The 26,037-nt window shown below is 40.3% G+C and overlaps 1 protein-coding gene across 2 annotated transcripts in view; it reads left to right on the forward strand.

Annotated features, from left to right (window-relative positions):
- Positions 1-22,497, forward strand: part of IDH3B (isocitrate dehydrogenase (NAD(+)) 3 non-catalytic subunit beta) — a 119,102-nt gene extending 96,605 nt beyond the window's left edge. Inside the window, exon 12 of one of the 2 annotated variants that reach the window (XM_033954281.1) lies at positions 21,899-22,497. In XM_033954281.1, coding sequence (XP_033810172.1) covers positions 21,899-21,982 — 84 coding nt within the window. In that variant the 3' untranslated portion in view covers positions 21,983-22,497. Of the gene's footprint in view, positions 1-2,270; positions 2,865-21,898 lie in introns of those variants that run through there. The other variant, XM_033954272.1, reaches the window with a different exon arrangement.
- The last annotated feature ends 3,540 nt before the right edge of the window (positions 22,498-26,037 follow it).

The raw sequence follows: 26,037 nt of genomic DNA on the forward strand, positions 1-26,037 counted from the left end.
AGTATCTATAGCCCACTTAAAAAAGGAGTTGATGCAAGATCACCTGCATCATCTGTATAGAAAGGGCAGTACAGTAAGGCAAACATATTTTTAAAAAACCTTCTACACAATATTTTCAGCTCTTCCAAATTACTAAGAAAAACCAGTATTATCAACCTTAGAATAATTGCTCAGACCCCATTCAGAAAAGGTAATCTGCATTTTTTCTTTTTCTGTGGATGGTTTATAGTGTATCCCTTAGCTTGGATGAATCTGCTTGTCTGACTGATTTAAACTGCTTGTCGATGGAGAAAACAAAATTGCTTTACCTATAACGAGTGTGCTCTATAGCAGTGATTCCCAACCCTGTCCTGGAGGAACACCAGGCCAATTGGGTTTTCAGGCTAGCCCTAATGAATATGCATGAGAGAGATTTGCATATGATGGAAGTGATAGGCATGCAAATTTGCTTCATGCATATTCATTAGGGCTAGCCTGAAAACCCAATTGGCCTGGTGTTCCTCCAGGACAGGGTTGGGAACCACTGCTCTATAGAATAATTTTAATAATAAGCTTTTTACAAACCTAAGTACTTTCACAGGCACATGATGTCCTGGAAGCGGTGTGCATCTTTGGAAGCTTTTTTAAAATAATTTTTGAGCTCTAAGAGAGCTACTTTGTAGTTGGCACCATTGAATTATATTGTCCACTGCTGTTTCTGACTTATTTTGCTGTCTCTAGTAGAGAATGACACAGGGACAGCAGGTACCTGCAGATCAGGGACAGATCCCATGGGGGTGGAGATGGCAACAGAGCCCATGGGGACAGGGACAAACTTTGTCCCCGTGTCATTCTCTAAAAACCTGAGACTAGTATCAATATGTAAAATCATAACACATCTTAGACAACTGGCAACTGATGATTTTAAAAAATTGCTGAAGCTGCTTTGGGATTTCAATGAACTACTGTTAAATGACATCATTTGTGTCTTGTCTGCCATCTGCAACATCCTTCCATCCTGCCATCTACTTGAGCATTTTACTGTTACTTCAACAGATTCATCCATCATTGCTGGCATCAAGGAACATTTCTAACATTTAATAGACACTTATTTTCCTATTCTTCCACTAAACAGTTTAGGTTCTCTTCTTCACGCATATCTGAAAGACAATCCAGTTACCTTCCCAGATGATGTAAAAACATAGGCAACTGAATCTTTGAGAAGGTTGTACCAAAACCAGAGAGAAATGCAAAGCTCTAGTTGTGATTTATAAATAGATGTACAGAATATTGTCTCTTTTTATACTTTAATAAAAAGATTTAAATATAAAATCATAAGTGTTTGAGGCTTGTGCAAATGAGGATAGAGTCCATGGGCAGAGATGGGGACAGAGCCCATGGGGATGGAGCTGGCGGAGACAGGGGCAAACTTTGTCCCTATATCATTCTCGAATTTGTGGAAAACACCTGTTACAGGTAAGTATTTGCAGTTTTGCTGTATAGTGCAATTAAAGAGGAAATAGTGGAGAGACACTACTAGTGACTGCCAGCGCTGTCTCTACTATTAAGGCTAGGGCAGCAGATTCGGTGGTAGGAGGGAGGGGAGCAGCAAAGCAAAACAAAATGAAACAATAGATCCTGAATAGCTACACAAACTAAAGATCTATCAATGTCTACTGTTTTGTGCAGAAGGGTAAGGCATTTTCAGTTAGCTCTTCATCCATTTATTTAAAAGCATGATGGTTTGGGGGATAGCATATTAGGGACCAAATATTAATTGAAGGGGGTGTAAGGCTTGAAGATTCACCAAGGTTGCCTTATACTTTTGTATCAACCCTGGTGATTGCCAAACCTAAAGGGACCTAGTGAAGTGTAATAGCTGTTCAGTTAGATGGTCATAGACTGCTAGATAGGAGTCTCTTCTGATGAGCTGCCTGTCCCAGGTATAGCAAGTTAGAGCCTGGTGGTTATGAGTGTTTTTTTTTTTGCCAATGCCTCTAAATGAGCACGCCATAGAACAATTTAATTTGTAGTAAAAACACGTTTCAAATTTACATAGATAAATTACATTTCTTCTTCTAAGATGTTTTGCTTGCTTTTAGGCACCTATAAACGAGAGTCAGAATTGCACAAGTCTTATCAGAATGTCAATTCTGCTTTTAATCTTTCTTTCCTATACTTAAAAATATTTTTTGCTTAATATTTCTTTTAATATAGTTTGTTGTTATTTGTTTAATTTTTTTATCATTTCTCTTTTTGTGTGTTTGTGTTACCTGCCTCATTTATTTTAGGTCCGAACATGTGACATGGGGGGTTACTCCACTACCTCGGACTTCATCAAGTCTGTGACTGACTATTTGCATCCAGCCTACAAGCATTAGGATTTCATCGGGCCCCCTATCATTCCAAAATTTTCTAGATACGGTGCAAGCCCCACAGGCCCTAAATGTGTTAGGATCCATCTGTGACAACCTACTGAAGAACTGGTCATTCCACTTCAACATTTCATTTTTCATTTCTAGTAATATAGTTAAAATTCACTTTTGGATCAGAAAGACAATCAGAAAACCCTTCCCAAAGGGTGATCCATGACTGTCTGCATTACCCCTCTGCCTCTGTTTTAATGGCAGTTTCGTACTACTTGAAAATATCCCCAAGTATGCATTTGAAAATCAGTACTTAACATTATTGCTATGACAGTGGGAAGCAAGAATTAAAAATGACTTTTATTCTGCTAATTTGCAAAAGGATGTCTGCTGGAATAAGATTTCTTAATTAACCTCTTATCAAAGCCAGCACTATACACTTCAAATGAAGATACTGTTTAAATTAAATTCAAGCCCTCAGAAGCAGCATTACAATAGGTAAAAACTTCCCATTAAGTAGAATCTTCAGCCGCTAGCTTCCTCATAGGCTCACTTTCACTATCATTAATTCCATACCAGTTTTAGTCTGTGTCAATTTGAATAAACTTGAATGATTTTAATAAAGCACTTATCTTTAGAAGTAGCCCATATAAACACACTGCAGACATGCATATTTTGCAAAATTTTCTGGAAGAGTAATAAACCAGATTTCAAAAACCTACTCCACAATGTTTAATAAATTTTAAAGAAATGCTGTATATATACTTACTTGTATCCTCATTGCTTCCCCCTTTCATTAAAACTTCTAAGGCTTAGCAATATGGTCACAAAGCATTCCTTCATTGGTATAACTAAGTTAAGGACATCCAATTTAATTCAGCATTTAATCCCTTTGGTTCCAGAGTTTGAAGTTCAAAAAATCCAGTGCTGCTCTGTAAAGTTTAACAATGCTTCAGTGTCACCACCCTCCCACCTTATAACTATTTTTTCTAGGAATGCCATTTGAAATCCAATAAGGAATGTCCTGCTTGCTCCCAATAAGAGACTAATGGTGCTAAAGCTGTGCAATTTTTTAAAAACTTGATTTATATTCAGTTATATTTTAACTGGTTGCATAGATTTCCAAATGTATAATTTATCACATGCAATGGCATGCCGTCAGGGCCTTCAGGGGATTCGCCCTAGCCCCTCAGCCTCCACTCTCAGCCTATACTCAAATAACTTGTATCTAAACTAAACTACTTATATTTAAACTACTGTTCTTAATTTGCTGAATAGTCCCTATATTTATACTGCTGCACAGTCTCGTATGTCCAAGTATTTAAATCTACTGTATAATCTTGTATGTCCAATTCACTCCATTGTGAATGTTTACTTGTAAACCGTTCTGAGCTACTGGAAGGACGGGATAAAAATCTAAATAAATACAGGCCCTGAGGGTACTGCTCTGAATTTGGTTGATCAGGCAACAGGCAGAAGCTGTTCAGCCATTCCAATTCAGATCAGTACTGTCAAGGCCTTCAGGGGTTTTGGAGAATCCCTAGCCCAAAAGCCCTGCTTTTTTTTGTTTTGTTTACTTTTTGTTTGATGCATTTTGACTGGTTGACCAGTCTACCTTCTCGGCAAATCAAACTGCATCAAACAAAAAGTAAACAAAAAATAAAACAGAGCTAGGGATTCACTGAATCCTCTGAAAGCCCTCACCGCACACCACTGATCACATGTGTACATATCAAGACATAAATCATACATTTGAATAAGCAGGAGATATTAGTTTGTGAATAAATAATTTGATTGGCTGTTGAAACCAATCAAGAAGACCCTTCAACAGTTGATGCACACTACTGACAAGCACCACATTTTTTATGACCTGTAACTTATATATCTAACAAACTGTAATCCAATTGTTTATATGTCAACATTTCACCAGTATTTCCTCTATGATATGCAAAAATTGGAAAATATTCAAATTAATTGTAGATAGTTAAAATAGACCAATGTTTTCTAATTATAGCTCTCACTTGGGAGTAGTTCATGGAAAAAGGCATTACTGCTACCATCTCTGAGTGAAAAAATATTTTCTCCTATTGGTTTTAAAAAAGTATTTCCCTGTAACTTCATCAAGTGTACCCTAGTCTTTGTAATTTTTGACAGAGTGAAAAATCGATTCACTTGTACCCGTTCTACTCCACTCAGGATTTTGTAGACTTCAATCATATCTCTCCTCAGCCGTCTCTTTTCCAAGCTGAAGAGCCCTAACCTTTTTAGTCTTTCCTCATATGAGAGGAGTTTCATCTCTTTTAACATCTTGGTCGCTCTTCTTTGAACCTATAATTAGAAAACATTGGTCTATTTTAACTATGATGAATTTGAAGCTTTTCCAACTTTTGCATATCGTAGAGGAAAGATAATTGGTGAAATGTTGACCTATAAATGGTTGGATTGCAGTTTGTTAGATATTCAAATTACAGGTTATAAAAAATGTGGTGCTTGTTGGTGGTGTGCATCAACTGTTCAAGAGTCTTCTTTGTTGGTTTCAACAGCCAATCAAATTATAGTGGTACCTCGGTTTGCAAGTGCACCGTTTTGTGAGTATTTTGCAATACGAGCAAAACATTTGCAAAATCGGCACCTCGGAAACTGAGCGTGCTTTGAATTATGAGCTCCCCCCCGTGAACCCAAAGGCCTTGAGCATGCGCAGATGCTCAAGGCCCAGCGCGAAGGAGGCAGATCTTCCGGCACCGGCATGTCCTGTACATTGGTGCTGGTGCCAAATGGGGGTAAGAAATGTGATCGGGTGGGTAGGTGGATGCCTGGGGGATGCCAGATCGCGGCAGGGAGGGGGTGCGATGCGAGCGGGGGGGGGGGGTCGCCGGATCGCGGGGGGGGGGGGCTTCATGAGCAGGGGGGGGCAATGCCGGTTCTTGGGGGGGGGAGCAGCGCCGCTGGCCTCAGGGGGGGGGGAACGTATCAAAGCGAGTTTCCATTATTTCCTATGGGGAAACTCGCTTTGATATATGAGTATTTTAGTTTACGAGCATGCTTCTGGAACGAATTATGCTCATAAACCAAGGTACCACTGTATTTATTCACTAACTAATACCTCCTGTTTATCCTAATGTGTGATTTATGTCTTGATATGTACATGTGATAAACTATAAATTGTGAGATCTATGCGACCAATTAAAATATGACTAACAGAACATAAATCAAGATTAAAAAATTGCACAGCTTTATCACCATTAGTCTCTTATTAGATTTCAGAGGTCGCATCCTAGAAGAAATAGTTGTAGGGTGGGAGGGTGGTGAAATTGAAGCTTTGTTAAACTATAAAGAGCAGTGCTAGATTTTTGAATTGCAAACTCTGGAACCAAAGAGATTAAATGCTGAATTAGATTGGATGTCCTTAACTTAATTATGTCAATGAAGGACTGCTACGTCTTTGTAATGTCAGTTGGGGGGCTATGAAATGCTGTGTGACCATATTGCCAAGCCTTAGAAGTTTTAATGAAAGGGGGAAACAATGAGGATACAAGTAAGTAAATATATAGCATTTGTTTAAAATGTATTAATGTTTAAACATTGTAGAGTAGATTTTTGAAATCTGGTTTATTACTACTCTTATGGAAAATTTTGCCCTGATGCTGATGGTTGCGAAACATGCATGTCTGCAGTGTGTTTATGGACTACTTCTCAATATAAGTGCTTTATTAATCATTCAGGTTTATTCAAATTGACATAGTTTAAAAAATATGGTATGGAATTAATAATGATAGTGAAAGTGAGCCAATAAGGAAGCTAGTAGCTGAAGATACTACTTAATGGGAAGTTTTTACCTGTTGTAATGCTGCTTCTGGGGGCTCAAGTTTAATTTAAACACTGTTTTCATCTGAAATGTATAAAATGAGTGGCTGATTAAGCAGTACCAGCTAGTTTTGAATATTTGACCAATTTTAAAGGAAGTGGTATTTCTATCATGTATTATGCAGTCTTAATTAATAAGGAAGGGCTTGTATGAAACACAAAATCTGCCCACCCTCTATCACATTGCAGGAACACAAACATGTCCTGTAGGCACTTTGCATATCACAGGACTTTCATGTTGCAGCATCTTTTTTCAGAGAGCAGCAAGTTTTAAATGACTGTGCAAATGAATGTAATCTTGTACTTAGCCCCTTTGATATACAGAACATAAATATAAATCCTGTATTTATTTAAGGCATACAGTTGAATAAATTTGTTTCAAAGACTGGATCTGTTTCATATTTGACATTAGTTTTAGTTATCATTTTTTAACTATGACCCCTAAATTTCTGTTCTGATTTTGTTCCTTTAATCTCTTTAACATTGAGCTCTATTTCTCTATTCTCTCTGCTTCAAATGACCCAAGTTTCTATTAATAGACTGCAGGGACCAATGCTCATCCTGAAAAAAAAAATGTGTTGAAAATAATGTCTGGTGCCTTTTAGTTGTAAATAACTAAGTAGAGGTAGTTAACGTGTGTTGTGGCCAAAACATACATTATTTGCCCCTTAACATGCATTGAATGGCAATAAAACATATTATCATAAAGCATATTAATATTAGTTATAGTGGGATAAATAGCAATGCATGAAAAATAATTCATTACTGTGTTAATCAAATAATGCAGTTTATGGTGAATACCACGAGCTATGTTATTCCTAGAGAAGCTGCATCAGTATAGTCTCACTCCTGTCATACATGTTGCTTTCTACTAGTCCTCCATCTGTATGACCTCACCCTAGTTATGTCATCCTTTTCCCTCATCTCACCTGTGTGCAGCTTTAGCTGCTTTTGCACTGTGGAAACAGAAATACAAAGCAATGCTGAGTAGCTCTGGCACTGACTTTGCTATTTCTCTTGTGGTGTATGCTTCTTTTATAAACTAGAAGTTCATATCTGGGAAGAAGAGAAGAGGTGTTAATAGAGGACACATATATAAAATTTGTTCTCTGTCGACAAGCAGGATCAAATTATCGCTATTTAGTAGGCTCTGGTCATCTAAGTATCAATGCAGGTTTATCTGAGCATAAATGGGAGTTCTTGAATAGTTACCATTTCAGGGGTCCTTTCAGTCTGTTTTTGTCTGAGACCTATTTCTGTTCTAGCGGTATCATTTCCTTTGGCTTCTGAGACTCCCTCCCCAGTACTTCTAAATTGAAGATCGGCAGGAGGGATGCCCACTCAAAATGGCAGACCTTCCCAGTGCATCCTGGGATGCACTGAGAGAGGGGCCTATGATTCTGATTGCCCAGGTGCCTAAGGCCCCTCCCATAGGCCTTAGGCACCTGGGCCAATTAGGGCCTTAGGCCCCTTACTGGTAGATTCTGGTATGCACTGGCAGGGGCCTAAGACTCTGGTTTAGGCACCTAACGTTCCTCCCTTAGGCCCCTTCCCTATACCAATCTTCAATTTAGAAGTCCGGGGTTTTTCAGGGAGGCCCCGGCAGCAGGAGGGAGTAGACATCCCTCCTGCCAATCTTAAATTTAAAGATGGGGGATCCGGGTGTCCAACGCATGAGGGAGTGGGCTTCCCTCCTGCTGATTCTTTTTTTTTTTTAAGTTGGGGGGAGAGTGGGCCATCATTTGGGGAGATCCTGACATGACTTTTTTTTTATTCTTAATGGGGACAGATACTGTGCATGTGTAATACTGTTCAAAGCGATTTAAGTGGCCAGGAGAGGCTTAACCAGTTAGTGCCACTGAATATCAGCACTGACTGCTAAATGAAAGCTGGCGATTTGGAGGCATAACTGGCACTTATTCAGTTAAGTGCTACAGGACCATATCAAGGCATGGACCAGGTGAGGCACTGATTCAGGGTGCAAAGTCTCAAAGGCACCAAAAGCTTGCCTAACCTGCTCCCCTACAGCAGCCAAAACCTCCATCACTGGGTCTGGCAATCTTTACCCCCCCCCCCAAACCTCCTGTCTACCTTTAAATGCAGTTGTCCCCTCCCAAGTACTGGCAGCGTTGCACCTAATATTACTTGCACCAGCCTCAGCATCTTTCCTCTGCTACGCCCCTGCATTAACAGGAAGTTACATCAAGGGGGGGTACAGCAGAGGGAAGATGCTGGAGCTGGTGCAAGTAGCATTGGGTGTAACATTGCTGGTGCTCAGAAGAGGACAACTGGGGGGGAAAGTGGCCTGAAGGGGAGGAAATGAATCCTATTACATTTATCACAGCTATAGCAGACAATGAACAACATGCACCTTAGACAAAAGGCGAAGAGAGAGAGGCTGGAGACAAACGGAAAAGATACAAGATCTAACGACACAAAAAACATTTAATTTTCAAAAGTTCAACTATGATAAAATGAGGAAAATGGTTAAATAAGCTAAAAGAATCGGTTACAAAGTTTAGGACTGTAAAGCAGGAGTGGATATGATTTTAAAATACCATTGTGGAAGCCCAGACCAGATGTATTCCATGTATTAACAAAGATGGAAAGAGGAAACGAGAGCCAGCATGATTAAGAGGTTATTAGAGCAAAAATAACATCCTTTAAAGAATGGAAAAAGGATCCAAATGAAGAAAATAAGAAGAGCCATAAACACTGGCAAGTTTGATGCAAAGCATTGATAAAGAAAGCTAAGAAAGAATATGAAAAGAAACTTGCCAAAGAGGCAAAAACTCATAATTTTTTTTAGGTGCATCAGAAATAGAAAACCTGTGAGGGTATCTGTGGAACCGTTGGATGATAAAGGAGCAAAAGGGGTGCACAGGGACAATAAGGCCATAGCAGAGAGACTGAATGAATTCTTTGCTTCAGTCTTTATGGAAGAAGATGTAAGAGATCTACCTGAACCAAGGAGGTTTTCAAGGAGTGATGATGCGGAGGAACTGAAAGAAATCTCAGTGAATCTGGAAGATGTACTAAGCCAAATCGACAAGTTAAAAAGTGACAAATCACCTGGACCGGATGGTATACATCCTTAGGTATTAAAAGAACTGACCTCCTGTTAGTGATCTGTAACCTGTTGCTAAAATTGTCTGTAGTACATGAAGAATGGAGGGTGGCCAATGGTATGCCAATTTTTAAAAAGGGTTCCAGGGGAGATATGAGAAATCAGTAAGCCTGACTTCAGTGCTGAGCAAAATAGTGTAAACAATTATAAAAAATAAAATTGTGGAACTCATAGACAAACATGGTTTAATGGGATATAGTCAGAATGGGTTCAGCCGAGGAAGATCTTGTCTCGCCAATTTGCTTGACTTCTTTGAAGGTGTGAACATGTGGATAAAGGTAAGCCGCTTGATGTAGTGTATCTAGATTTTCAGAAAGCTATTGAGAGGCTCCTGAGAAAATTAAAGAATCATGGAATAGGAGGCAGGAAGAGAGGAGGAGAAAGAAGTAGCAGAAAGATTTAACATATTCTTTTCGTCTGTATTTACAAATGAAGACACATCCAACATACCGGAACCTGAGCAAATCTTCAATGGAGATCAAGCAGAAAAATTAACATCCATGATAGTGAGCCTTGAAGACATACGCAGGCAGCTAGAAAAATTAAAAACTGATAAATCCCCAGGTCCAGATGGAATCCATCCAAGGGATCTGAAGGAACTAAAGGAGGAGATAGCAGAACTACTGCAGCAAATTTGCAATCTATCCCTGAAAACAGGCTTAATCCCGGAGGATTGGAAGATAGCCAACGTTACACCCATAGGGATCAAGAGGTGACCCGGGAAACTACAGACCAGTGAGTCTGACCTCGGTTCCGGGGAAATTGGTGGAAGCACTGATAAAAGGCAACATCGATGAACATTTTGAAAGAAACAAACTTCTGATAACCAGCCAACATGTTTCTGCAAGGGGAGATCTTGCCTAACGAACTTATTGCACTTCTTCGAAGGAATTAACAAACGGATGGACAGAGGAGACCCCATAGACATCGTATAGATTTCCAAAAAGCCTTTGACAAGGTACCCCATGAACGCCTACTTTGGAAACTGAAGAACCATGGGGTGGAAGGATACGTACATAGATGGATCAGAAACTGGTTGGCGGGTAGGAAATAGAGGGTAGGAGTGAAGGGCCACTACTCGGACTGGAGGAGGGTCACGAGTGGTGTCCCGCAGGGCTCGGTGCTCGGGCCGCTGCTATTTAATATATTTATAAATTATCTAGAAACAGGGACAAAGTGTGAGATAATAAAATTTGTGGACGACACCAAACTATTTAGTGGAGCTCGGACTAAAGAGGACTGCGAAGAATTGCAAAGGGACTTGAACAAACTAGGGGAATGGGCGACGAGATGGCAGATGAAGTACTACATGTGGGAAGCAGAAACCTGAGGTACAGCTATACTATGGGAGGGATGTTATTGAAGGAGAGTAGCCAAGAAAGTGACTTGGGGGTAATGGTGGACATGACAATGAAGCCGACGGCACAGTGCGCAGTGGCCGCTAAGAGAGCGAATAGAATGCTAGGTATAAACAAGAAGGGTATTACTACCAGAACGAAAGAGGTTATCCAGCCGTTGTATCGAGCGATGGTGCGTCCGCATCTGGAGTACTGTGTCCAATATTGGTTGCCGTACCTTAAGAAGGATATGGCGTTACTCGAGAGGGTTCAGAGGAGAGCGACACGTCTGATAAAAGGTATGGAAAACCTTTCATACGCTGAAAGATTGGAGAAACTGGACTCTTTTCCCTGGAGAAGAGGAGACTTAGAGGGGATATGATAGAGACTTACAAGATCATGAAGGGCATAGAGAGAGTGGAGAGGAACAGATTCTTCAAACTTTTGAAAAATAAAAGAACAAAGAGGACATTTGGAAAAGTTGAAAGGGGACAGATTCAAAATGAATGCTATGAAGTTCTTCTTTACCCAATGTGTGGTGGACACTTGGAATGCGCTTCCAGAAGACGTAATAGGGCAGAGTACGGTACTGGGGTTCAAGAAAGGATTGGACAATGTCCTGCTGGAAAAGGGGATAGAGGGGGTATAGATAGAGGATTACTGCACAGGTCCTAGATCTGTTGGGCCGCCTGCTGGGCATGATGGACCTCAGGTCTGACCCAGCGGAGGCATTGCTTATGTTCTTATGTTCAGTTATAGATTAGGAATTGGCTATCTGATAGAAAACAGAGGGTAGGGTTAAATGGCCATTCTTCTCAATGGAGGAGGATAAATAGATGAGTGCTGCAGAGATCTGTACTGGGACCGGTGCTATTTAACTTATTTATAAATGAACTTGAAATTGGAATGATGCGTGAGGTGATTAAATTTGCAGATGATACTAAAATGTTTAAAGTTGTTAAAACACATGCAGATTGTGAAAAATTGCAGGCAGACTTTAGGAAATTGGTAGACTGGGCATCTAAATGGCAGATGAAATTTAATGTGGACAAATGCAAAGTGATGTACATTGGGAAGAATAACCCAAATCATAGATGCTAGGGTCCACCTAGGGAGTCAGCGCCCAAGAAAAAAATCTGTATGTCATTGTAGACAATATGATGAAACCTTATGCGCGGTGGTGGCCAGAAAAGCAAACAAAATGCTAGGAATTATTAAAAAAGGGATGGTTAACAAGACTAAGAATGTTTGATTTATTTTTTACTCTGTCAAAAATTACAAAGACTAGGGGACACTCGAAGTTACAGGGAAATACTTTTAAAAGCAATGAGGAAATTGTTTTCACTCAGAGAATAGTTAAGCTCTGGAACTCGTCAGAGGTTGTGGTGAGAGCGGTTAACATAGCTGATTTTAAGAAAGGTTTGGGCAATTTCCTGGAGGAAAAGTCCATAGTCTGTTATTGAGACAGACATAGGGGAAGCCATTGTATGCCCTGGATCAGTGCATGGAATGTTGCTTCTCTTTGGGTTTTTGCTAGATACTAAGTGACCTGGCTTGGCCACTGTGAGGATTGGCTACTGGGTTAGATGGACCATTGCTCTAACCCAGTAAGACTATTTTTATGTTCTTAAATCTAAGGCTTCATGTAATTGCTTCTCTACCTCTTGTGTTAATCTCTATGTAGATTTGGAAGTAGTTTAAGCGATGCATGGTAAGCACATAGTAAAACAGCAAAGACCATTTGTACCCTCTAGCCCAGTTCCAGAGACTTACTGGTCAGTCTGAATGCGGCAGCAACTTTCTGGACTTACAGCAGGATTTCTAAGCCGCTTAAAGGGGCATATTTGGGTGGACTCTGGGCATGCTTATGTAACAAAGTGTAGAAGTTCTGAATAAGAGAGTGCCTGTGGGAATTCTGGGAGATGGTGTGCACGGGAGGATTCTTAAGTTTTGTTTTGAACAGCAGCAGCAGTTGAAAATACTCCAGGTATCCATTGTGGCATCCAGTGGTTTTATTCCAGCGCTAGCCAACGCAAGAGAGGTTAGCTTTATTTTTACTGTGTGCACACAGAGGGTTAATTTTTTTTTTTTTTCCAATCCTTACTTGAGACATAGTTATTGTTTATTTAAATAATTTACTTGAATAATTTTTACATTTAATTTTGTTTTGACAATAAACTGTTAAGTTATATATGTTATTAAAAGTATTGATCTCTTTCCTTACTAGTATTTTTGCTGGAGACTACACCTACCTTGAAGTTTCCTGTAGCAATAATGTGGAAGTGAGCCTTGTATTAGGGATTTTAACACCATTGTGACACATTTTCTATTTCTGTGCGTTAAGACAGGGATGCGCTGAAGCTGAAACTATGTTGTCAGACCTGTTTTAAAAGGGTATACATAAGAACATAAGAAGTGCCATCCCCGGAACAGACCCTAGGTCCATCAAGTCCGGTGAACCGCACACGCGGAGGCCTCGCCAGGTATACCCTGGCATAGTTTTAGTCCCCATATCACTCTGAGCTTTTCATAAGGAGAAGTGCATCTAGATTACCCTTAACCATGTCACTTTATGCCTCTCATAAGGAGATGTACATCTAACTTATCCTTAAATCCTAGAACGGTGGATTCCGCAATTACCTCTTCAGGGAGAGCATTCCAGGTGTCCACCACTCGTTGCGTGAAGCAGAACTTCCTAATATTTGTTCTGAACTTGTCCCCCCTTAGCTTCAGGATAAGTGTGAAAAAAGTACCCAAGATCACCAGATAACCACTGCAGAGATAAGAAGCCCCCCACACACACTTCCCCAGAGCTCACTGACTTCCTCACACCCACAAAGATCAGAATACAAATGTGCATACCTGTCTCCAGAACAGCAGCACCTGGTATAGGAAAGCCTAGTAGATCTATAGACATGTCTTAAGTAGCCTGGGAGGTGGGATAGTGAACCATAGAGAGAAGTAGCAAGTCCCATAAGCCACTCTAACCAGTACATTTATGGTGGGAAATATGAGCCCACAAAACCCTACTCTACTGCCATATGGGTGCCACCTGCAGCTATAAAGGCTTTTGGATAGTAGACAGGTGGGTATAGTGGGTTTTAGGGGGGCTCACCATAACCTATAAGGGAGTTCTGGTGAGATGTTTATCTGGCATCCTTTATGTTAACGTTCATACCAGTGCCTTCTAAGGTGCCCTACTGCTCTGTTGGGATGTCTAGGTGGCCAGTCCATTACAAGACTGGCCCCTCCCATGTCCAACTGGTTTTGTTCTGAGCATTTGAGGCTTGGATGACATTTTGGTCAAAAATGTGGTATAAAGATAAACTGGTCTATACACTATATTCCAGAAATAGGGACTAGAAAGAAACATCAACAGTATCTACTATAGTTAAGTTTAGCACCCATCTACGAGTCTGATGAGACAGTCAACCACACAGGTTCCCATGCTTTCTGAAATTTAATAACATAAGAATAACCTTACTAGATCAAATCAAAGGTCCATCAAGCCCAGTAGTCCATTCTCATGGTGGCCAATCCAGGTCCCTAGTACCTGGCCAAAACCCAAGGAGTAGCAACATACCATGCTACCGATCCAGGGCAAGCTGTGGCTTCCCCCATGTCTTTCTCAATAACAGACTATGGCCTTTTCCTCCAGGAAATGCCCAAACCTTTCTTAAAACCAGCTATGCTATCCACTCTTACTACAACCTCTGGCAATGTGTTCCAGAGCTTAACTATTCTCATTGAAAAAATATTTCCTCCTATTGGTTTTAAAAGTATTTCCCTATAACTTCATCAAGTGTGCCCTAGCCTTTGTAATTTTTGATAGAGTGAAAAATTGATCCACTTGTACCCGTTCTACTCCACTCAGGATTTTGTAGACTTCAATCATATCTCCCCTCAGCCGTCTCTTTTCAAAGCTGAAGAGCCCTAACCTGTTTAGTCTTTCCTCATACGAGAGGAGTTCCGTCCCCTTTATCATCTTGGTTGCTATTCTTTGAACCTTTTCTACTGCCGCTATATCTTTCTTGAGATAAGGAGACCAGAATTGAACACGATACTCCAGGAGAGGTTGCATCACTGAGTGATACAGGGACATTATAACATTCTTAATCTTGTTAACCATCTCTTTTTTAATAATTCCTAGCATTTTGTTTGCTTTTTTTGGCTGCCACCACACATTGGGCAGAAGGTTTCATCACATGGTATAGCGGTATATAAGAAATAAAATTATTATTATTATTATATTGTCTATGATGACACCCAGATCCTTTTCTTGGGCTCTAACCCCCAAGGTGGACCCTAGCATCCAGTAACTGTGATTTGGGTTATTCTTTCCCATGTGCATCACTTTGCATTTGTCCACCTTAAATTTCATCTGCCACTTGGACGCCCAGTCTTCCAATTTCCTAAGATCTGCGTGCAATTTTTCATAATCCACATGCGTTTAAACAAATTTGAACAGTTTAGTGTCATCTGCAAATTTAATCACCTTACTCATTGTTCCAATTTCTAGATCAGTGGTCTCAAACACGCGGCCCGGGGGCCACATGCAGCCCGCCAGGTACTATTTTGAGGCCCTCAGTATGTCTACCATAATCACAAAAGTAAAATAAAACAGTTTCTTGATCATATGTCTCTTTAGCTATAAATGACAATATTATTATTAAGATTTATAAACTATAAAGAGTTTTAACTCATGCAAAATTGTCAATTCTTTAATAACACATGAACTATTTTTTCAGAGGCCCTCCAAGTACCTACAAATCCAAAATGTGGCCCTGCAAAGGGTTTGAGTTTGAGCCCACTGTTCTAGATCATTTATAAATAAGTTAAATAGCACTAGTCCCAGTACAGATCCTTGCGGCACTCCACTGTTTACTTCCTCCATTGAGAAAAATGGCTATTCAACCCTACCTTGTTTTCTCTCTGATAAACAGTTCCTAATCCACAACTGAACTTTTCCACCTATTCCATGACTCTAATTTTCTCAGGAACCTCTCATGAGGAACTTAGTCAAAAGCTTACTTCACCCTGTCCTTTGGTATTCCATCACCAGTGTGGCATATAATAAATTGAACCACTGGGTAACATTCAGTAACAATGGATTAATACAGATTTCCAAACTAACAAGAATATGTAAAATTGCATCAAACCAGAACTTTAAAAAACAATGTAAAACTACCTGCTTTGATATGAAATTTAATGCAAAAGATAAATGTTTCTAACCTAAAACACAGCCTCTCAGAAGATTTAAGAACTTATTTTCATGATCCCAAAAATTACAAAACAAACCTAAAGTGGACCCCCCCCCCCCCCCCAATGGATGAGGCCATAAATGATTTCTTTTAGGATAGGTGGAAGGGACTTAAACCCAAAACCAAATGAGTTAGAGTCTAAGGAGTCGTTTTACTAAGCTGCGTTTGGTGCTAATGCAAGCCCAATGCAACAAAAATTGGAGTACCAAAGGATGTGTTTGGGTGTCCTGCAATAACTTGGAAATCCTCATGAGCTAAATAAATTTTTCTAATTTTTATGAGGGGCCATGTCAAGGGTGGAGAATGGGTGTTCCTGCACTAACAAGTTAGTGCATTTGTATGACTGCTTGCTAACTGGTTAGTGTATATATACAGGTATGCATCGACTTACGACCGCAATTGGTTCCGACTGATAGGTCGTAAGTTGATCCGGACGTAAGTCGGCCTATGTTAAATTAAGGCAAGAATATTAGACTGGGTAATGATATTTTAATCATCTTAAAGCAATCTGTTAACATTTTCTTTCTAAGTCAAACAACAATACAATTGTGGAAAAACAGACAAAAATAAGAAATACAGTACAGAAAGTACATTTAATTCACGGCACCACTGGAGCTTGGCTGCGGTTTGTCAATATCTCCTTCATCAGGCGAGGCTGCAGACCCGGTGATGGGTGGAGTTGCTCTTTTCATAAGGACAAAATGTGTCACGTGCCATCCGTTCAATCCTCGCAAATCGTTCAATGTTTGGATCCATGTCTTCAAAATTGGTGAGGAATTTATTCAGTAGAGATAAACCTTCTGACAATCCCTTTGTGGTGAACATTCATTGTGGTCCCTCATCCTCTTGGTCTTTCTCTAATTCTTTTATTTTTTCTTCTGCCACTTTTTCTTCTTCTAATTCTATCAGCTCTTCATTCGTAAGTTCCCCTGATTCCCGTCTATCAACTCCTCAACATCTTCCATTTCACATTCCAATGAAAGGTCTTTTGACAGTTTCACTATTTCTTCACAAATCTTATGAAGTTCTTGTTCACTGTTAAATCCAGCAAAGGTATTCACATAGCGCTTAACACACTTCTTCCATACACCATTCATATACTTTTCCATCACTGAGTCCCAAGCAGTAGCAAGATTTTTTAAGCACTTAAGAATGTTATACTGTTTCCAATAGTCACGTAGTGATAGTTCAGGGTCGGCATCTAAAGCAGCTATGGCTTGGACAAAAGTGGTTCTGAGATAGTTTGCCTTCAAAGTAGCAATCGCCCCTTGGTCCATTGGTTGAATAAATGGTGTAGTGTTCAGAGGAAAAAATAACTCTTTCACGTTGGGATAGAGATCAGCTAAGTGATGTGGATGTCCAGGCGCATTATCAAGCAACAGTAAAATTTTGAAGGGGATTCCTTTCTCCAAACAGTACTTACGCACTTGAGGAATAAAACAATTACTGTACCAATCCTCAAATAAAGTCTGGTTCATCCAGGCATTATGGCTTGATCTATAATAAACAGGCAAAGTGTGCTTGTTCACATTCTTAAATGTACGTGGATTTTCAGAATGATAAATTAATAAGGGCTTCAGCTTGAACCCATTGATATTCCCTCCAAGCAGTAGAGTGAGTCTATCCTTGTGTGCTTTAAATCCTGGCATGCTTTTGGCTTCTTTGTGGATGTAAGTGCGTCCTGGCATCTGCTTCCAATATAACCCTGTTTCATCCACATTGAAAATTTGCTTTGCCAGGTAACCCTCCACCTTGATTATTTCTTCTAAACTATCAACAAACTTTTTAGCTCCTTTCTCATCCATACTTGCTGCTTCTCCAGTCACCCAAACATTATGCAACTGGAATCTATTTTTAAACCTCTTAAACCAACCAGTACTTGCCACAAATTCTTGACTGTAGTCTTCTCCAGCGCATTCCATAAAAGTCCCAGATTTCTAGCCTTCGACTGTACTGTAACGAGGCTTAACGGCATCCGCTTTTGAATCTGATCTTTCATCCAAATGTTGAAAAATTTTCTCCATTTCATGGATGGGCCCAGTATGTTGCTTCGTAATCACTGTTGATGGCAAAGGTGCAGAACCTTTCACAGCTTCACAAATTCTATTTTTGTCCTCTATAATAGTCGACACAGTAGAGTGTAACATAGTAACATAGTAGATTACGGCAGATAAAGACCCAAATGGTCTATCCAGTCTGCCCAACCTGATTCAATTTAAATTTTTTTTTTTTTTAATTTTTTCTTCTTAGCTATTTCTGGGCAAGAATCCAAAACTTTACCCAGTATTGTGCTTGGGTTCCAACTGCCGAAATCTCTGTTAAGACTTACTCCAGCCCATCTACACCCTCCCAGCCATTGAAGCCCTCCCCTGCCCATCCTCCACCAAACGGCCATACACAGACACAGACTGTGCAAGTCTGCCCAGTAACTGGCCTAGTTCAATATTTAATATTATTTTCTGATTCTAAATCTTCTGTGTTCATCCCACGCTTCTATGAACTCAGTCACAGTTTTACTCTCCACCACCTCTCTCGGGAGCGCATTCCAGGCATCCACTACCCTCTCCGTAAAGTAGAATTTCCTAACATTGCCCCTGAATCTACCACCCCTCAACCTCAAATTATGTCCTCTGGTTTTACCATTTTCCTTTCTCTGGAAAAGATTTTGTTCTATGTTAATACCCTTCAAGTATTTGAACGTCTGAATCATATCTCCCCTGTCTCTCCTTTCCTCTAGGGTATACATATTCAGGGCTTCCAGTCTCTCCTCATACGTCTTCTGGCGCAAGCCTCCTATCATTTTCGTCGCCCTCCTCTGGACTGCCTCAAGTGATAACTTTATATCACATGTGATCACACTCACTTTCTTTCCTCCTTCATACTGTTTTATTATTATTTTGGTGTCTAGATCCATGGCCTTTCTTTCCTTTTTGGAAGGCTGAGGAGTGAACAGAGACAGTTTCTTCTTTGCAGTCCTTTTAAGGGCATGAAATCACCAAAACAACAAGGCACAAACTCACGTGGGGCAACACCCCTGCATATGTTATTACACTACGTAGTGAGCCTTGGGAGAGCGAAAGTCGTGTCGTAAGGTTGAACAGTCGTAACTTGCATAGGTCATAAGTCGATGAGTACCTGTACCACAAAAGCCCTTACTACCTACAAAATAGGTGGAATTAAATGCTCACACAGTAATTCTAAAAAATGGTAGTGTGATAAAGGCAACATTATTAGCTCAAAGGAAATTAATGCAAACAAAAGAAAAAAAAGCCATTTTACAGCCATGGTAAAAATAGACTTTAGTGTGTGGTCAAGACCCAAAAGCACACTATTTTTATCACAGCTTACTAAAAAGATCCCTAAAATAGTAAAATTTTGATGGAGCACTTCCAGCATCTTTGTAAAGAGATCATAATTGAATGGCTCACAGGAGATTAGAAAATGCAGCCAAGAAAAAAGTAAACCTGCTGAAATGAGTACCGTAAATACTTGAATATAAACTGGGATTTTTGGGCCAAAAAACTGGCCCAAAAATGTGAGTCCTGGTTTATATTCAAGCCAATATACCCCCTTCCAAAGTTTTTGCAGGCCGCTGCTGCCGCCGTTCACCCTGCCGTCCTACCTGTCCTAGACTCGGGCTCAACTTTCCAAGTTACTGCCCCGCTGTTAACTGGCTGCCGTGTCTTCGGCCGCTGAGAAGAAGCACGAGCAGGCGCGCGATTTTGCGCTGCTGCTCAGTGCTGAGTGGCTTCCTTAATGGTTCCTGCGAATTCTCACGTATATACGGTAATCAAAGAATATCAAATATCACTAAGCACTGCTATAACAATATAGGAAATCAAATAACTTCTAGACAATGAAGTTCAGAAAAATAGGTAACCCTGTTAGGATATTAAAGAGATCATTTTTAAAAGAGTTGTGTGGCATCTTACAGGGATAAATGTTGATTTTACAAAGCCGCAGTTTAAAAGTGTTGATGTTGCAGGATTCATAGATTTGAAGAAGGCCTGGGTTGAATGGTCCTAAAAATAAGTATTTCCCATATATTCTTTGAAATGTATCCATCAGCATTTTACAACATGCTCCAAGGCAGCCACAACAGTTACCTGCTTGTTTGGACTTGGAGTCTCCGCCAGTGGCTGAGGAGGCAGTTGTGTTTACATCTGTGGTGTCTAACTCTACTTACATGTATAAAGTCACATCTGATGCTATTCTTTTTATTAATCTGTTTCTTTTTAAAATGACTATTGTCACTGGATGTGCAGGGCAAAAACACATCTATTTCCAGGTATCCTTTCTTGTACTTTACAAAAGCCTCTGTGATCAGAGGAAAAAATGGGAGTTTCCCCCCTGTTTTTTCTATATGTGCATAACTATTATTAATATGTTAATACTGATCATTGAGATCTGGTGTTAGACATTCCTTTCCCTCTGTCTTTCTGAGCACAGCGCTCTTCGATGGCTGGCCCTCCATATTCCTATTTGGCTCCTCAGTTCTTCAAGGGCTGATAAAATGAACTCTGCAAGTTGCCCCATCCCTGCAACATCTCAAAGCATTTTTTTTAAATGTGCAGGCTAGGCATCCGTACCTTCTGGTTGCTGACCTTGCAAAATATGAGATCACCAACCAGGAAGTGCTGCTCTGTGAGTTTTGAAAATTCTTATCTCTTAAAATTTGTCAGAGTTCACAAAGGTTTCAGGTCAGTGACAAGCCACAACAGAAAACATGCATACCTTTGCTTACAAAGAAATAAGTATGAAAAGTATGCAGAGACACAGCCTCTGCACAGAAGGTATTTGAGGGGGAATAAAGGTGCCAAGTTGGAGTAGATGTGAGATGTGTGTTTGAATTGAGAATTGTCAGAGGAGGTGTCTTGGAAAGTGCCCTTAAGTAATGTCTTTATTTATTTATTCAATTTTCTATATTGTTCACCCAGGAGAGCTCAGAATGGTTTACATGAGTCTATTCAGGTACTCAAGCATTTTTCCCTGTCTGTCCCAGTGGGCTCTCAATTCGTCTAATGTACCTGGGGCAATGGGGGGGATTAAGTGACTTGCCCAGGGTCACAAGGAGCAGTGTGGGTTTGAATCCATGACCTGAGGGGCTTTAACTACTGTGCCACACTCTCCCCCATTTCTCTCTGTTTTGGTAATTCTGTCTCTTTGTAGGGTGGGATATCAAGATAAGAGTGTGAGTGGAGGTGGGCAGCAGCACCCCTATCCTCTCTACCTTTTCATCCCTTTGTATTTCCCTTCATGAGCACCATATATTGATCACCCATGTCCTGTCTGTCCTAATTAAATTGTAAGCTCTTTCAAGCAGGGGCCATCTCTTGCATGTTTAATGTTCAGCGCTGCGTGCTTCTGGTAGCGCTACAGAAATAAATAATAGTAGTAACACTGGCCTTAGAACGTACAAAATATTTTGAGAAGTAACTAATGCTGAGGCTTCTTCTTCTAATAGTGCAATGCATGCTGGAAGAATTTAAGGGTAATTTTGTCAAAAGCAGATGCGACTCTAATGCCTAACGAAGGACAAAAACAGAAGAAAAAGAATCCTCTGCAAAATACAAGCACACAAGAGATGCCAGCCAATCAAATGGAATAGGAACTCTTTTATTAGATATCACAAGGTGACTCGACACGAGTTGTGTTTTGGCCATACTTTCACTAGAGACTATATACCAGTTGATCTGGAATTAAAACAACTTGGAACATCTTCCAGTATTTGCAAGCATTAGACTCCTGATGCAAGCCTCCGGCTGAAACACGACTCGTCGCGTCACCTTGTGATATCTAATAAATTGCTCCTATTCCATTTGATTGGCTGACTTCTCCTGCGATGTTCTTTTGTGTATCACTCTAATGCCCAATTACCATATATCTGTAAAACTCCCCTGTTATGGCTTGCTAGTGAAGAATCTGTGAAAATAAGCAAATGATGATCTCTCTCTTTGACCACAGGTGCGGACTTCAGACATGGGCGGCTATGCTACATCCCTTGATTACACGCAGGCTGTGATTGCAAACCTCAGCTTCAAGGCTTAGATAGGAGCTTCAAGGCTTAGATAGGAGCTTCAAATATTTATTAAATTGCCGTTTTAGATATTTTATAGAAAGCTACTTTACCTTTATTTCTTTGTGCACAAATCACTTCTGGGAAACACTGAGCAAAGCACAGATTCTTGATACGCAATGAGGCTGTAGTGGTCTTTTAACAGTTGCAGTAGTATGTTTGGGTGAATCATGATTTTTAAATGCATTCTTATAGTCCAGTTAATCATAAGTTTTACTTTGTACAGGATTCTAAGTTTTGTCACCACTGTTTCTTTTAGCCTTGATAATTAAAACTAAAAACTTGGAGGCATTACAATTTGACTTCAAAGTCCTGCTTCAAATATGCTGTGATAAGAATGTATCCTAGGATTGTGACTTCTTTCTACTGTCATTTTTTTTTAACATAGAGTAAAATTAAACACATTCTATAATTTACTAATAGTTGATGTCTCTCAACATAAACTGCTACAAGAATGTTTACCACTAAATAAAAATATTGCACATTATCCTTTTACTGTGCTTCTGTATCCAAGGACAAGCAAAATTGCAGTCTTCACATCTGATGGAGTCTGACCAGTCCCAGACTATTCTAAACAAAACTTTAGATGAGCTTTTGAAATTGTTCAGCTAAGCATGTGCAGGGGTTTCCATATCTGCATCATTGCATGGGGCTACTTCAGTTTCACTTATTCCATAGGCATCGGAAGGAAGGAGGACCCACACAAGCTCTGGCCCCCACCGATATTTCCTACAAGCTTCCGCCTTCACTTAACCTGCAGAGGTATAGAAGCTCAGTGTCAGCTCCTCTGTCTAGCTTGGCCCAATTTAAAAGGCGACACTGGTACGGTCTCTAGCATCTCCTCACCACTCCCTCACTATGGTCTCAAATATCTCTATCCCTCTGGATGGGGTCTTGAACATCCATGCGTACTCAACAGCCTGCCCCTCTGAAACAGGAAGTTTGGAGGGGACAGGATTCTCAGACTTCTTCACCGTGAATTGTAATTTCATCACATTGGGCTGTACCTTTACATGACTGCAATAATCCATTAGGGCTAAGAGCTTCATGTGAGTTGGGGCATAGGTATGAATCTATATACATACGTATTTTTTCATCTGAAAATACAGTAGTATGTTTCTATGTTTCTAGTACATGTAGCACTATAATTTTAAAATCCTTAACACTAGAAAAAAATCTTAACCATTTGCAAAATAGTGAAACCTAGTACTGTATATAGAATAAATTTATGGAACACATAGACATGATTTAATGGAACAGAATCAGCTTGGATTCAACAAGGAAAGTCTTGCCTCATCAATTTGCTCAATTTCTTTGAAAATGTGAATAGACATGGATAAAAGTGAGCCGGTTCATGTGGTGTATTTAGATTTTTGGAAAGGTTTCGGCAAAGTTCCTCATGAAAGAAAGACTCCTGAGAAAATGTAAAAAGTCATGGGATACGAGGTAATGTTACGTTGTAGATTAGGAATTTGTTTTGGACAGAAATCAGTGTAGGGTTAAATGGCCAATTCTCTCAGAAGAGGGTGAATAGTGAAATGCCACAGGAATTTGTACTAGGACCAGTGCAATTTAATATATTTATAAATCAATTAGAAATTGGAATGACAACAGATGTGATTACATTTGCAGATGACATGAAACTATTTAAAGTTGTTAAAACACATGCAGACTGAAAATTGTGGGAAGACCTTAGGAAATTGGAAGGCTGGGCATCCAAATGGCAGATGAAATTTAATGTGAGCAAATGCAAAGTGATACACATTGGGAAGAATAATCCAAATCATTGTTACCAGATGCTAGGGTTCATCTTAGAAGTCAGAACCCAAGAAAAAAAATCTAGGTGTCATTGTAGACAATATGCCAAAATCTTCTGCCCAATGTGTGGCGGTGGCCAAAACGGCAATCAGGATGCTAGGAATTATTAGGAAAGGGATGGTAAATAAGATCAAGAATATTATAATGCCTCTGTATTGCTCCATGTTGTAACTTCACCTTGAGGCGGGAGAGGGGAAATATGATGAGACATTTAAATATCTATGTGATGTATATGCACATGAGTCAAGTCTCATTTGAAAGGAAGCTCTGGAATGAGAGGGCATAGGATGAAGTTAAGAGGTGATAGGCTCAGGAGTAATCTAAGAAAATACTTTTTTTACAGAAAGGGTGGTAGATGTGTGGAACAGTCTCCTGGAAGAGGTGGTAGAGACAAGACTGTGTCTGAATTCAAGAAAGCCTGGGATAGGCACGTGGGATCTCTTAGAGCAGGGGGTGTCAAACTCAACCACATAAGGAGCCGAAATCTAAAACATAGGTTAAGTTGCAGGCCAAATTTTTTATTAAGATACTTAGGGGTCCTTTTATTAAGGTACGCCAACTGATTTAGTGTGCACTAAATGCGCACCTTAATACTTTTCCTCTCTCTTTTAGGTCCTAGTTCACGCTCGCTGTCTTAACACCAGCTCTGGCAGGATACACATTTCAAATTTGACATATTGTAATCACAAAACAGAAACTAAAATTATTTTTTCTTTTTGTTGTCTGGTTCCAAGCTCTGGTTGTCTTCTGATAATTTGCTTGCCAGGGTTTCTTGCCCATTCATTTTCTTCTGTCTTGGTGCTAACCATCCATCTTCCATCTCTGTCATCCCCTTCTGTTTCCCTTCCCTGGAGGTCTGGCATCTTTCCTTTTTTCATCTCCATCCCCGCAGCTGCAGCGATGTACCCCACTATCTCCAGATCCACCATCTCTTCTTTTCTCAACTACCCTTTCATCCAGCATCTCTCCCTCCTTCCCCACCACCACAGGGTCCACCATCTCTCCCTTTCTCTTTCCAACTACCTTCCTATCCAGTATCTCTATCTTCCTCCTCCACACCATCCCTTGTATCTAATTCTCTCCTTTCTGTTCCTTCCCTCCATCCCATTGTCCACCATCTCTCTCCCTCTCCTGTTTTAGACCCATTATTTCTTCCCCTCCCCCCACCGTCCAGCCTCCCTCCGTGTACTTCTACATCATGGCCAGCCGCTGCAGTCCTCTCTTCCCCCCCAAAAAAAAAAAAGCCTTCATGTTTTCCCCCTGCTTCTTCCCGGTCTCACCGAGATTTATCCCATCATTCCTTCCCTCCATCCCGGCTTCCCGGTCTCATCGTCTAAGCAGCCTGCCAAGGATCGCCGGTCAGCTGTAGTGATCCTAGGCAGGCTGCCTCCGCAACACATTCCCTCTGCCGCAGTACCACCCCTCCTCTGACGTACGGGACTGCGGCAGAGGGAATGTGCTGCGGAGGCTGAGGCAGCCTGCTAGGATCGCTAAGCCGACCGGTGATCCTCAGCAGTCTGCTTAGAAGATGAGACCGGGAAGCTGGAGAGAAGGAACAGCAGGCCAAATCTCTGACCAAATTTGTCCTACGGGCCAGAGTTTCACACCCGTCTTAGAGAGAAGAGATAATGGTTACTGTGGATGGGCCATTTGGCCTTTATCTGCCATCATGTTTCTATGTTTCAATGAGTATTACATTCATTTCTGGTCACCATTCTCTCAAAAAAGATATATGAGAATTAGAAAAGGTTAAAAGAAGAGCAACCAAATTGATAAAGCGAATGGAACCCCTCTCATATGAGGAGAGGTTAGGGCTCTTCAGTTTGTAAAAGAGATGATTGAGGGGGGATATGATTGAGTTCTACAAAATTCTGAGTGGTGTAGAACAAGTAAAAGTGAACTGACTTTTTGCTCTTTCAAAAATTACAAAGACTAAGTTACATGGAAATACCTTTTAAACAAATGAGAGGAAATATATTTTCACTCAGTGAATAGTTAAGCTCTGGAGCTCATTATCAGAGAATGTGTTAACAGCAGTTAGCGTAACTAGCTTTAAAAATGTTTGGACAAGTTCCTAAAGGAAAAGTCCATAGTCTGCAATTGAGACAGATATGGGGGAAGCCATTGCTTGGCCTGGGAACAATAGCATGGAATGCTGCTACTATTTGGGTTTTTGCCTGGTACTTCTGACCTTAATTAGCCATTGTTG

The sequence above is a fragment of the Geotrypetes seraphini genome, chromosome 1 (assembly GCF_902459505.1).
Source record: "Geotrypetes seraphini chromosome 1, aGeoSer1.1, whole genome shotgun sequence".
Classification (NCBI taxonomy): domain Eukaryota; kingdom Metazoa; phylum Chordata; class Amphibia; order Gymnophiona; family Dermophiidae; genus Geotrypetes; species Geotrypetes seraphini.